This window comes from Stegodyphus dumicola, chromosome 2 (assembly GCF_044657685.1).
Source record: "Stegodyphus dumicola isolate Sdum_Otavi_A_Nest chromosome 2, ASM4465768v1".
NCBI lineage: Eukaryota > Metazoa > Arthropoda > Arachnida > Araneae > Eresidae > Stegodyphus > Stegodyphus dumicola.
The window spans coordinates 1,710,291-1,724,561 of record NC_140769.1 but is presented as its reverse complement, the minus strand read 5'-3'; the positions used below and the strand labels follow the sequence as shown (position 1 = coordinate 1,724,561).

The 14,271-nt window shown below is 33.7% G+C and overlaps 1 protein-coding gene across 1 annotated transcript in view; it reads left to right on the top strand.

Annotated features, from left to right (window-relative positions):
- The window catches only part of LOC118189918 (TBC1 domain family member 1-like), a 108,344-nt gene that overhangs the window by 10,504 nt on the left and 83,569 nt on the right, over window positions 1-14,271 (top strand). Inside the window, exons 4-5 of the mRNA XM_085810386.1 lie at window positions 2,280-2,747; window positions 9,151-9,255. Of these exons, the coding sequence (XP_085666512.1) occupies window positions 2,280-2,747; window positions 9,151-9,255 (573 nt within the window). The remainder of the gene's footprint in view (window positions 1-2,279; window positions 2,748-9,150; window positions 9,256-14,271) is intronic.

The window sequence follows — 14,271 nt, the reverse complement described above, 5'->3', positions numbered from 1 at the left end:
AATTAGAGAAGGTAAATATGCAGCAAATTCATAAGACTGAGTTCTTTGGGCATAAAGGTGGCTTTAGAATATTCTTTAATATTTGCTTTCGTTAAGGGAAAAAGTTACTTTCTCTGATTTTCTGGAGTCTTTTTTTTTCTTTTCATTAATTGAGTTGTGGGAATCCACATATCCAGCTCTCTTGCCTTGCTAATGATTTCAATTAAGTTTAGCTTACTTGTCTTGCTAACGATTAATTGACAAGAAAGAGCTAAATAGTATGCTTTTAGCCTATGGGCTATTTCTCATACTACAAAGTGTGGCCCTTAATTTTCAGGACTGATCAGAATCAGGACTGACTCCAGAATATATTATATAAAATACATACCCATTTATATGTTTCAAAGAAACTCTCACCTGACATAATGCACTTCCCGTGATCAGCTGTAGAGATTTGGGAAACAAATTTTAGTCCTCTTTCAAAATGCTGTAAGTGAATGTCACTTTTTCTGGATGGCTTTGATGTTCTTAATTCTTTTTCTGTTAAACAAATTTTTCAATGAAAAAGTCTGCCCGTGTTAAGTTAGGAGAGTGTGGAAGATGCTGCGTATCCACAACCTCAAGCTGGGCCAAAAACCACTTCACAGGGAATGCAGTATAAGGCCGGGTGTTATCATGCAAAAGTAGCCAACTCCTATTCTGTGGAATACAAGGCCTTACTCTGAAAACTGTTTGTTGAAGTCGGCCAAGAACTTCTGCGTAAACATGTCCAGTGACAATCTTGTCAGGGGGAACAAATTCATGATGAATCAGTCCTTTGATATTGAAGGAACTGATTAACATTATCTTGATTTTGAACTTTTGAAACTGGAAACTTTTTGGTCTTGCTAGTTGGAGACCACCATTCGTAGCTGTGTCATTTGCTTTCAGGATCATATTATTAACACCAAAACTCATCTCGCTTCACTATCAAATCAAGGAATGCAGGGCAAGCATCAGTATTGTCGAAGAGTTCACCATGTTAGTTGATTCTGAATTGATTTTTTTCTTCCAATAAACAGCCACAAATCTAGAACAAGCCTTGCATTTCCCTAGGTTTTGTTCCAAAATTTGCCGAATCACCTCCTTGGGAAGTATTCAGTTCATTGGCAAGTAATCAGATACTTAATTGGTGATCTGAAGTCACAAGCCGACAAACTTTCTCAGTTGTTTCTGGTGTGTGCATAGAAAGCAGTTGTCCAGTGTGCGCATCATCATCAACACTTTCGCAGCCGTTTTGGCTAAACCATTCAGAAGTGCATGAATGGAATCATGCTTCATCTCCATACATTTTTTTCAACATTTCATGGGTTTCTGTGGAGGTTTGCCCAATTTGAAACAGAATTTAATGTTCATTCTCTGCTCCATATCAACTTGGGCAAAAAAAAAAAAAAAAAAAAAAATTAACAGCTGCGTTTTAAAGGTGTGTTTCAAGGACAACCACTTGCTTCGGAATTGTTCCGACTTCATTGAACATGTGCAGATAAATGGCCTTCCGAATATAAGCATTACTGTGTTCTGATGATTTACAGTTCTTGTCAGTTACATCAGTCATGGAAGTTAAAGGTGCACCTTGTATTTGCCATGAATTTGTATCAATCAGATATTTTTAATTCATTTTAAATATCTTCTACTATAACCTTGCAAATCAATACTGAATGATGTGCTTAGGTGCAGTTCTCTATTGAGTACTTTATTAAAATTTTTACTTCAGTTGATGCAGAATTGATCATTTTAAATTCATAAATAAATATTATCACAGCTGATTTCATTCCATGATTGCTTTTTTCTCTGTAGAACAGTCCCCCCCCTCCGAAGCTAACAACTGCTGTCATTGTATTCTCCATGCTTGCACATATATTTAGAATGAAACATTTTAATAATCTGCAGCTGTTGCTTTACCATCAACAGATCTCGCGCTATTATTTCAATAATAATTTTCCATTAATTTAATTTTTAAAATAGTTGCCTAAACTCTTATTCAATTTAGTAACTATAACTTTCTAAACCAACAATAACATAAGCTGTAAAACAATAAAATAATTGACTAATAAAAAGTGAACAAATAAATGTGAAGAAGAAGAATAAAGTGAACAAGAAAAAAGCTGTAAATGCCAGTAGATCCTGTAGTCCATCCTTTAGATTTTTGTTTCTTTTTCCCTCCCTAACTTTTTAAAAAAATATCTTGATATTATAATAGTTTTCATCTGTATATTCTTTTTTTTTTTTTTTTTTTTTTTTTTTTTTTTTAAACTTTCTAGGTTTCTGAGTCAGATGTTTCCACAAAGTCCAGCATTCGTCAGAGACTTTGCAGTGAAGGTTCTGCTGCACGTGATAACCACAACACACATCATTCTCTTGCACCTCCAGCTTCGGCTTCCTTAATAACTCATTCACAAAGTTTGGACACTTCGAGTCGAGATGCTTTAGTTCAAGATATTCAGACCCTTGCTTTTAATGCAGAACAGTTTTCTTCCATAATTGAAGATGGCAGTCTTCACCGCCAGACATCTCTACCTCCAATGAATGCAAAAACGTTCTTGGAATGTTCCCTTGGTTTTCCTTTCATCCAAGAAGATTCTTCGCATTCTTTGACAGGGGACCAAAACCATGATAACAACAGAACTATGTTGTTTCTCATCAGTCCTACTGATATAAGACTAATAAGTACAGATAAGAAAGAGCTGTTATTTCTAAAGGATTTTCCGAATATTTCTCATTGCTCTCAGGTTTGTTGTTTAATTTTTGGAAATTTACATTTTTTATTAGTTTGTGTTTAAATGGGAAAGTGAGTGATTTAGGCAAAGAAATTTTGAGCTGACCAAATTATGTAATTTGGTTTTAAATTTTAGTTTAACTGTTGAAAATGTAAAAAGGCTCTATTTTGATTTGTGTAAAAATATACGTATACTAAAATTTTTCAGTCAACCTACTGTCAGCTTGATTATCTTTTTCATGCAAATTTTCTGTGCTGTGCAGAAACAAAATAAAAATTGTCACTGATGAGTTAAAATGTTATCAAGCTGGAGTTAAATGATATTGCTTAATTAAACAAAATTACAACTTAATTTATCAACAGATTTCCTGAGATTATTACAGAATTTAGTTAGATGGAAGTTATTTATATTTTATGTTTTACCAAGTAATAAAGTACACTGTCAATATTTTTTTTTACTATTGTACCATTATGACTGAGATTTTGAAAAATGGAAATAAATTATGTGAATAATATTTTTTGCCTAAAAGCAGTGTATTAAGAATATTAATTTAAATTCTTTTAATTATATAATAAAAATCACAAATGGTGAAATCTTCCTCATTTTCCTCTTCCCCCCTTTTTAATAGATGACTTCAAAATTCAGAGCAGCACCTGATGAGTACTATCTGTTGTTTTCCTGTATCTCTGTGTAAGACACTTTTCTTAACTTGCCTTGAGATGTCTAAGAGAAGTCTAAAACTTAAAAAATGATTACCCCCCCCAAGCTAACAACTGCTGTCATTGTATTATCATCCATACTTGCACATATGTTTGGAATGAAACATTTTAATAATCTGCAACTGTTGTTTTCCCATCAACAAAACTCACTGTACTATTCTTTTAATAATAATGTTGCTTTTTTCTTCTGACACTAGTTGTTACATTATTTTCTTCCTTCATGTTCGTACGGGGTTCGTGAGGATTTGGAGTGAATAATGATGATGAAGTGTCGAAACACACTTTATTTGCCAGTATTGTCAGGACAGCTCCAAAACACATTGTTACAGTCGTCGATGAACTACCATAAACACGCTGGAACAATCAGCGACACAGCCTTCACACTTTCATGCAATAATGGTGGAGACAGCTTCAATGCAAAGCATCAGAGTACAACTCCCGACTCTGCTCGGTCATTCTCGGAACTCCACGTACTCTCGAGACTCTCCACGCTACAACTCGTGATGCACTCAATGACTCACAGAGCACAGCTTCCGACTCTTCGGTTCAGTCGTTCCCGGAGTTTAACACGCTCTCTCGCCATTGCACTAAACCACGATACACTACGGCCTTCGGTGCACTCAACAACCCACTCGGCACTCACTGCCCGGCTGTCAACTGGATCGACTCTGCAGGGATTGATTCGCTAGACAAGACACCAACTCGATACTAACTGACTATCAGCTCTACAGACGAGGTGCGCACTGACTGCGGACTAGCAGGGTTTATATAGCTTTTGACTGGTGTTCGAGAACATTCTGAGCTAAACCAGTAAGAATTTGTTCCAGAAGGTTCTCCATCCGTCCATGGCATATCGCCAATTTTGTCACAAAATGGGCGGTTCCTCGCCAAATGTGGCAACCCAACCTTCCCTTCCCATTTTATGGCAACCCTAAAACTGCTTTGCGGGGAAGCTATCTCACCACGCCTGTACATTTTGTAACAATAATTTCCCATTAATTTAATTTTTAAAATAGTTACCTAAACTTTTATTCAATTAAGTAAAATTTTGAAATACCCTGAAACGTGGGTTTAAAAAAATAATCATCCGATTTAAAAAAATCACAACTTTCAACTCTTACTCCATTTTGATCAAATAATGAATAGATAGAAAGAGTGAAATCTCAAGTTTCATGCAGTTGGTGAGAGGTAGCACTAATGCAGTTCCTTCGCCCATCACTTCAGTTTCAGTCAGATGAGGACTGTGCAACAGGAAATGTTTTGTGTTCTATGCTTCCGCAAGAACTGTTCAGCGTGATATTTGTTGACAATACCCTAGTGTTCAACAACCTACTCTATGAACAATTTCAAGACATGGGTTGCCTGCGTAAAAGAAAATTGCCTGGTCATCCCCGTATGGCACACAAATATGGAGCTCATCCAACAGAATTTTACGCATAGTCCACAGTAATCCACTTGCCATGCCGGGAGGGAACTTGACATCTGTCTGACATGTTTTGCAGCAACATTTGTTTTTCAAACTGAATAGGATTCATTTGCTGCAAGCCCTTCATACAGGTGATGAAGAACGGTATGTAGAGTTTTGTGAATTCATCCTTCAGAATGTGTAACAAGATGAGAATTTTTTATAATAGTTTGTGTTTAATGATGAAGCTACTTTTCGTGGTAAGGTATCCACCATAGTGTTGAAATATGGGTATGGAGCAACCATATCAAATTGCACAGCATGGGAGATACTTACCAAAAGTTAACGTTTTTTGCGCTGTTTTTCAACAAAAGATGTATGGTCCTCTTTTAATAGAGGCCACTGTTACAGAAATCATATGTCTCAATAACTGTCTTTTCCCACAGTTAGAATTACCACAGTTAATTCAAATGAGTTCGTTTTCCAGCAGGACAAAGCACTACCACACCAGAGCTTGATATTAAAACATTTGATAACAGTCGCATTCCTCAACGATGGATCGGTCATTCAGGACCTGATGATTCAGTTAAACATCACTAGCCTCCAAGATTCCTGTACCTCTCAGTATGTGATTTCTTCTTGTGTTTATAAAAGACTCTTCTTATATGTCTCCAGTTCCAGCTATATTAACCAAACTTGTAATGGTTAATATAACAAAATTTGTAATGAATAGGTATTATAACCCATGGCTGTTGTAGTACCTATTTTGGGATGGGTATTACAACAGCCATAGAAGTAGTGGGTGCAGATAAGCTAGCAAAAGTTTGCGATGGATTTGATTACCATAAAGACATATGTTATGGATCCAAATGTGGACATATTGAGTACATTTAATTTGGTTTGTAAAAAATAACCACATAATACAAAATTAATCTTAAATTTGTAAGTTCAGTATTTTTTGTAATATACATATTTGAAATTTGGCAATTCTTTTGAAATACCCTGTATAATGATCAACTATTGAAAGCAATTATTGAAGTTTTGTGGAATATTAAATGGTCCCAGGTATTTTAAAAGAAATTTATTTGAACATGATCTTATCCATTAAAATAATTGGTTGTTATTGTTGCTCACTCATCTGACGTAGTCAACCCAAGCCCACGAAATTCCTCATGGCAAGGAGCACAAGATTATGCCTGTCGTTGGCAACAGCCTTGAGCACCTAACAGGTGACAGTGTGATTTGGCTCAGTTCCACTCCCAATTTTGATGGAGAGCATTCTGGGGTGACTGGTCCAAGAGGATTTTTGGCTCGCCACATATTTAGAGTACCACCGTGCTGCACCGGCACTATACATTTACAAACATCCGTGCCTTCTTCGGGATTCAAACCCAGGCCCTTCGACACGGCAGTCAATGACGCTAACCTCTATAACGGTTGGGTGGCAAGTAATTGGTAGTTGGTTTTAAAATGATCTCTAGAATGCTGCAGCAAAGATAATTTTTAACATACTGAATTTCTCAGTATAATTTCTTGTAAGAGTTTCCTAGTCTTTATTTAGAATTTCTGTTTACTTTAATGTAGATCTAGACTCTTTTGTATGAATTATAAAGTAACATAATCTTAGTCGTAAATTATCGTAATTCATAGTCATTAAATAACTGAAGGACTATCATTTTGAAACAGTGATATTATGATGTAAATTTACCAGTAACTTTACTATTTTACTAAAGTAAACATCCTTTTTCTGTCATTACTGTAAAGTTATCATAATAGTGTGGAAGTGTAATTTTTATGCTGTTAATGATAGGTGTGTGTTCAACTTCTACCTGTTTTTTAGTTAAAAATAGATGAAGAGCACAGAAAGTAAGTTGTTTATGATTTCATATAAATTTATCATTACATATGATTTCTGACATTCAGTTGATTTATCCCATGCTGATAAAACTTTCCTGTTTTAGATTAAAAAATATCTGATAATGCTATTTTCACTTTTTGCATAGCATCGAAGACAGTGAGAGTAAAATTCTTTTACCATTAAACAAATATGGTTATCCATATCTGAAAGATTAGGGAAGTACAGCAGGTAGGAAAAACATTTCCCAGTTATATCTGATAAATTTTGCTAAGCAAGATGAGGTTTGGCATTATTGTGATGTAAGACAACACCTTTGATAAGTGTGGGCTTTTAGATGTGAATTCCTCTTTCAGTCTGTCCACTTGTACAATATTACTTTGTACAAATACTGATAGAACAAAAAAAAAAAAAAGTTATGCCTGTAGTTACAGAAAAGTTGTAGAAGCAAGATGTTTCAAAAGTTAAAAACTTAGTTTTACCTAGAAGCTGATAAAAAATATGTATAACCAATGGACATCTTTACAGCATGACCTAAGAAATTGGACAGATGAAGAGTCAAAACCATTAAATGTTGCTTATGAATCTGTATAAGGCTTATCCACTATAGACTGTTTTTTTTTTTTTTTTTTTTTTTTTTTTTTTAAATGTGAACAAGTCAGCATTTACTGTTTAATTAGGTGTGCACACCTCACAATAGATTATTCTTTTGACATATGTGCTCATACCTGATTGACTCTTGACATCTTACGTACACTTAACAAAATCTTTTAGGGTTATAGACTACCTTCCCAGTTTAATGGTGCAAGCTATACAAAAACTTCGTACTTAACCCTTCAGTTTCTTTTATCTTATCTTGTTTCAGTTGTTCCAAACATGGTTCACTTCTGTAACTTCAAAGCAAAGAAATGAGGACTGGCTCTCTTGTTATTCCTCAGAAAGCTGGTGTAGAACTATTGATCAAGTTTTATGATAAACTCAAGTTCTTACATTTATCTTTTCGCTCTTGATCTTTTGCTTTGTTTATATTTGCTTTGCTCCACCCATTACTTTCAATATAAAATGGTTGTCATTTCTCAAGCTCAGTATTTGTCAACTTTTTTTTTTTCCCCCTCCCATAGAAAGAGGCCTGTGTCTGCTTCCTTCAAAATCTGCACCATATTTAGTTTGCTTTTTACTATATTTAAATTTTACATTGTTTGTTTCTCTTCTAGTTTGATTTTTACTCATTTATGAATAATTGGACATGGTTCACTTATTATGTCTTGATCCAGAAAAATTACTAATGGTTGATTTATCATCCGTCATCTGCATTTTTCTCATATACTTAACAAGTATTGAAAAAACTTGTGGGTGCAAAATTATTTTCTTATTAAACTCGTACAATAAAAAATGTCTGTTTTGTCCTCCCCTTTTTTTAATTGCTTATTGTCTTAAAGCATCAAATGCATAAGTTATTCTGATAAATTCAGTGCTTTTATATGCTGTACTGTTCCATGTTTTGTGGATCAGAGATCCCAGTTTTCCCAGCAACATCTGAAATATAAATAATCTAGTCACAGTTTACATCTACCAGACAGATAAAATATTTGCAGTCACCCAATTTTTTATATTAGTCAGGTTATTTAATATTACAATATTATATGATTATTTCTTCATGATTTTTATCAAATAGATTATTTTTTTTCATATTTCCTGTGATAGTAAAGATTAACAAGGTGATTTAATAACTTTTGCAGGCAAATATGGTAATTAATATAATTAAAAAATTCATATTGAGCTTTTTGTCATGTAAATAAGATTTTATTTATATTAATATTACATGATGCATTATTATTTGTTCCAGTTTTGTCTTATAGTATTATGTCTAGGTTTTTGATGTTACATCAACAACAGTGTTGTGGAGAAAAATCATAAATTGTTCATATTAAATTTTTTGTTTTTAAGTATTCATTTTACAGTCACATGCTCTTATGTAGTGTTAATTTGTGTTTTCTAATTATAAATCATATAACTGCATATTTATAAAACTTAGTTTTGGGAAATTTAAATCATTTAAGAATGAATAAGTAATAAATTAGCATATTCCATAAAACGAACTGCTAACAATACAATCTATTATTGAATCAATAATAATTCAAAACAACAAATTAATCATTATCCTTGTAAATGATTAACAAAATATAAATTTAATATTAAAAACTGCATATTTTCATTTGACAGTCGAGTGCAGGAAATGGCCATAATTTTAATTTTTATGAGAATTAATTCTATCAACAAAGAGCTCAGGTTAAGTAGAAGCATTTTGTAGAATCGTATTTTGAGATATAAAGATAGTAGCTTGTTATCAGAACTTTCCTACATGTCATTTTGCATATAAATAACCACAAAACATGTAGACAGATGTTTCATTGCGATTATTTTTTCTCTTGTTAGGGTGAGGAATATCCAGATCATTTTGGAATGATATGTAGAGAAACCACCATGAGCGGCATGGATACATACATTGGATATATTTTCCAATGTCAGTCTGCTAAAATTGTAAGAATAAATATGTTTTATTTTATTTTATTTTATTTATTTATTTATTTATTTATTTTTTTTTTTTTATTTTTTTGCTTTCTAATGTACAGCAAGTTTAATAAAGTAGCCCAAATTCCAATATTTGAAGCTGTTTGTCTAATGTAGATGACAGACAAAGTATTTTTAAGGCTTTAGTTATTAAGTAAGACATAAAATTAATTATTTACATCATCTGTAAGTATTTCATATCCTTGGCTGGAACTTTCTTAAATTTTGTGTCTATTATTGCTGAATGAGTTCATGATTCATCTGCTACTGAAGAAGTTTCTATTTAACCTTTGAAACTATAGTCCTGTAAATTTACACAACTTAGCTGATTCTTGTTGCTATAATATCTTTAATAGCTAAATATTTTATTACAAAACTTAATAGTAATCAAAAAGAATTTTCAAGAAATGATTATATTACATACTTGCATATTATTCCTTCAATAAAAGTTGGTGGAGATCCTGTGAAATTGCACCATTTGTTCCTGCAGAATTCTGGAGGAACTGGTGCCTCTTAATTTAGTAAAAATTAGTATTCAATTCCTTTATTTTTGCACTTTGTAAAAGGGCTTTTGTCAATCTCTGTTATTTTATTAAGCTCTATAGTTTTACTAGATCTGCTAACTTCCTGCAAGTAACTGTTTCAATCGATTTCTGATTTTTTCCCAATTTAACAAATGTTAATTCTCTCAACCAGCTGTAAATGAACTAAAGTGCATCCACAGATGTTATTCCCAAACCTAACATCTTTGAATCACATGTAAGCAAAGTGAAAGAAAAAAATGCAGCTATAACAGCTAACTTATATCTTGTTCTTAAAACCCTAAGGTGGTTTATCGGGGTTACTTGGAACAAAAATGAAGATGTTATGTTTGGGTTACATCACTGGGTGTTATCCATAACTGGTGCTATATTGTGATGCTTAGTGCCAGTTCCACTGTCTATATGTAAAGTACCAAATTTTATTATATTAACATTGCATTTGGTATTGCACTTTATATTATTATTTCATGCACTTCCGTGATTGCAACTTTAATTTGAAAATCATCCCTATTTGGGGCAGTTTGCAACAATGAGTCATAGTAGATTTACATATAACAATGCGGGAATTTGAAGAGATTTTAAAGTTAAATGATCAATCACCTGTATATACTTGGCTTGGTGAGGAAGAAACACTGGAATGGGGTTTCTAATATCAATTTGAAGCATCTGCTTCTTTGTTATCTTACTGTTTTAATAATGCCTTTGTCATCAGAGGAGACAAAATATACCTCTGTGGCAATGTGAACCAAACTAAACTTGAATGAAAAAGAACTAGCAACTTAGCCCTTTGATAACACGAAAATCCACTTATGTAAAGTGGTATTCTACAGTTAATGAAATTCATGCAGCATAATTCTTAAAAGAATTTCTGCCACTGGTTAGCAACCATCTGTCCAGCTGTATCATTATGAATTCATCTGATAGCAATTGCAGCATTTCACTGTTAAGTACTTTTGAGATTTATTTATGATATGTCGCTGTCTTTTTCCTGCACAACAGGTCAATACTACATGAGGCAGAAGTAACCATCTAGAAGTAACTGAAAGGTTTCACCCTTCTGCTATATGGCTCAGATTTTGTGCAGAACAAATATTGCTCCCCCCCCCCGATCTTTAAACTGCATCCTTGAGACACTGGGCTTCATCAGTGAAGTCCAATGAGATGTTATTGTGATTCTACACTCATGAACTAATTGCCATAAGCAGTACAGTCAGTGGCTGTTTGGGTTGAAACGTGTTCACAGAACTATGAACCATGCTAGCTGCATTACAATTGACAGGTTCTGGAGGAGGTGTAACAGAGGAACCATAAAGGGAACAATCCAATTGAAGTGGTCCCATAAATTCTTCATTGGGTGTATGTCAGGAGAATTTGGGGACCAAGGAAGTACACAAAGTCTTTCTCATGCCCATTTAACCACTTGTGTATAATCCCAGCTGTGTAACATGTTGCATTATCATGCTTCTAAGAAGTATGATAATGCAACATGGAAGATGCCATCCTTCTAAGAGGGAAAAAATGTATGTATTGTGTATTTATTGCTATATTGTGTTTGCGGGTACTGTAATATACTATTGTAGTTTTAGGTCATTAACTTTAATTTCAAATTTTAAGACATAGAACAATGTGAAAATTTTAAATAAGTAGCAGAGGAAATGACAGCGTCACATGCAAAGCAAGTAAATTTAACATTTATATTATAAAAAAAATGCATGGAAACATTTTCGTTTTTCTTTTGTCTGTATTGTCTTATCTTTATCTATTTTCAGAAAAATTGTGTAAAAATATTTGGTAATTGTAAAATAATTTTAATAAGGTAAAGAAATATCAAAACTGCTAAAAGTTTTGGCAACTTTCTGTTGCAGGTTGCGACCCACAGTTTAAGAAACTCTGCTGTAGACCATAATGATGCCTCCTCCATCTTGTTTTTTTTGGCAAATTCTTGAAGCGGTGTTTGTTCTCCAATGTTTCTTGTTGTATGGGCCATCCAATAAAGCCCAAACATGATTTGTTGAAGAAGGCAACCTTTTGCCAATTAGTGTGAGTTCACTGTTAATACTGTTGTGCCAACTCCAGCCTCTTCTGTTGATGAATAGTCATTTGCACATGTTCCTTTATCTCCATCTGCTGTGAACCCATGCAGTATCATTTCTCATCATCATGGCTCAGTGAATTCTAATTTTGGATACAAATCGCCCATTTCATTTGGGAAATGAGCTGTTTTACTCCATGGTGGGCAGCCACAAAGCACTGCTGAGCCATTATTTACCTCTTTCTTTTATAGCTTGTGGTGCTATGCAATTTCCATACTGCTTATTTTGTATAATGTCATTTTGCCATTCTTGATACAGCGAGTTCAAAAACTGTGGACTTTCTGAAATGATGCCACCTTGGCCTTAAAGCCAATACGTATTCCTTTTTAAGCCTGATAAATTGCTTTATTTTTCAGGGCAGTAACAACTGAAATGTTAAATGCATACCGTCTTTATATATGAAAATGGGTTGTGCAACCATGCTTATCAATTTAGAGCTTTTTTATGTGGAAGAAATTTGATCAGAGTTTTCAGCTATGAAATATTTGTTTCAAGAATGACATATTGCTATTTTATTATTGGTGGCTTTATATTAAACATTTGCATAATTTTTTTTTTCGTTGTTTCATCAACCCTTTCCAGCACGCTACCTATTAAAGGTTTTTTTACTTTTTAACAAAAAAAAGGGGGGGAAGCAGTCTGATCAGGTCTGGAAGAGTATACAGGTAAAATTTTCACTTATCGTTTTAATTACAATGAGCAGAGCTCCAAAAAGAGTGCTGAAACGAGCATTGCTGGGAAGCGCGTAAGAGAGTAAGAGATTTTGCCTACGATTAAAAAATGCTAGATTTTGAATACCGTAGCAGGTTTAGCATTACCCAGTGTGTGATATGGGGAGGTCTGCTACTCTACAGCCCCTAAAAAAGCTCTTCTTGGTTGTATGATGATTACATGCATATAAATGAAAATGTAACTTAGGTATATGATAGTTATATTATTTGCATTTCATATTTACACTTTCATCTATTTTTTCCATCATGGTACTTCTTGAAGAAAGTGACACTACCTTTGAAAAACCCAACATTGCATGTTTTGTACATGTATCGGGATCCATATCAGATTCACTGTTTGAAGGCAATTTGTGTAGCACTTTCAGTGCTTCAGAAAGGGTTAGCCCCCTCCAATCCATTTGGAAAAGAACTAAAAATAAAAATAAATAAATTAACTAATATTATATCTACAGTTAGAAATTATAAACTATAAAATAAAATTAAATGAATGTCTACAACTTAAAACTATCAAAATGTAGGGCTAACAAAACTTCTTTGAATGAAAGTGAAAGAGAAAAAGAGAACTACTCTAGTGAAAAACCGAACAACTTATCAGGTTCAATGTTTCTTCTTACCTTCTTCGGAAACATACAATGACCTGACTAGAACAGAGAGCTTACTAAAGCTATGTTCACTAATTGTAGTAAGTAGACAGGATACAGACGAAGGGTATACAAAACCCTTTATTTTTTTCTTTATATACAATGACTTCCGTACTTCGGAATACAATGACCCTCCACTCGGGGTCTAACTTAAAAGATATCAAAATAAAACTAAACTCTAATTTAACTTTAGAATAAGATTGGCCTTATAATAACAGGAAGCGTATGTAGCACAGAGACTGTGAACACTACAATACGTTTAATTTATCAAGAGGATTAAAACCTCTGGCCTGGAAGGCAAAGTAGCAACTGCGTAACTTCTAAGGTAAGCGGCCTGCTTCGAACTCACGGCTTCCTCTCTTCTGCTTGGCAAAAAGGCCACACTTAAATACTTGGCGTTCGCCAGACAACTTTGCATAAACTCCTTCACGCTTATAATTCTGGCCGGAAGTAGAAAATAAGAAGTGATAGTAAAGATTTAAAATAAAATAAACGTTAGTAAAACTTAAGATCCTTACATACTTCCCGCCAGAGTTAATTAGTTTGAAACTGAGGTCTAAAACGACCTTGTTGAAAACTTTTAGCTCTAGAAACTAACGCGAGGCCAAACTTTTACAAACATAACTTAGCTAGAAACTAGAAAATTTTAAAAGAAAGAAATTTGTTACAATAGCAGCTCCCGGAATATACAACAATCTTTTTTCTTTTTCATCTGTACTGCATCAAAACAGGAGCTTTATTCAATTCTGGTTCCTTCCAGAGATCTGGAAGGAAAACTAGTTTAATGAAATGTTACAGAATGACATTGCAAATAACATATAGAATATACTTTTCTTAACATTCTTATTTCATTCATGACTATTTTAATTATCTCTCCCCGTGCTCTCTGACATGTGTTGTAAAAACACCAAACACGAATGTGTTTCTGTCTATGTGTTCAACACTTCCTCCTACAATCAAAACACTAACGTGTTAAAAT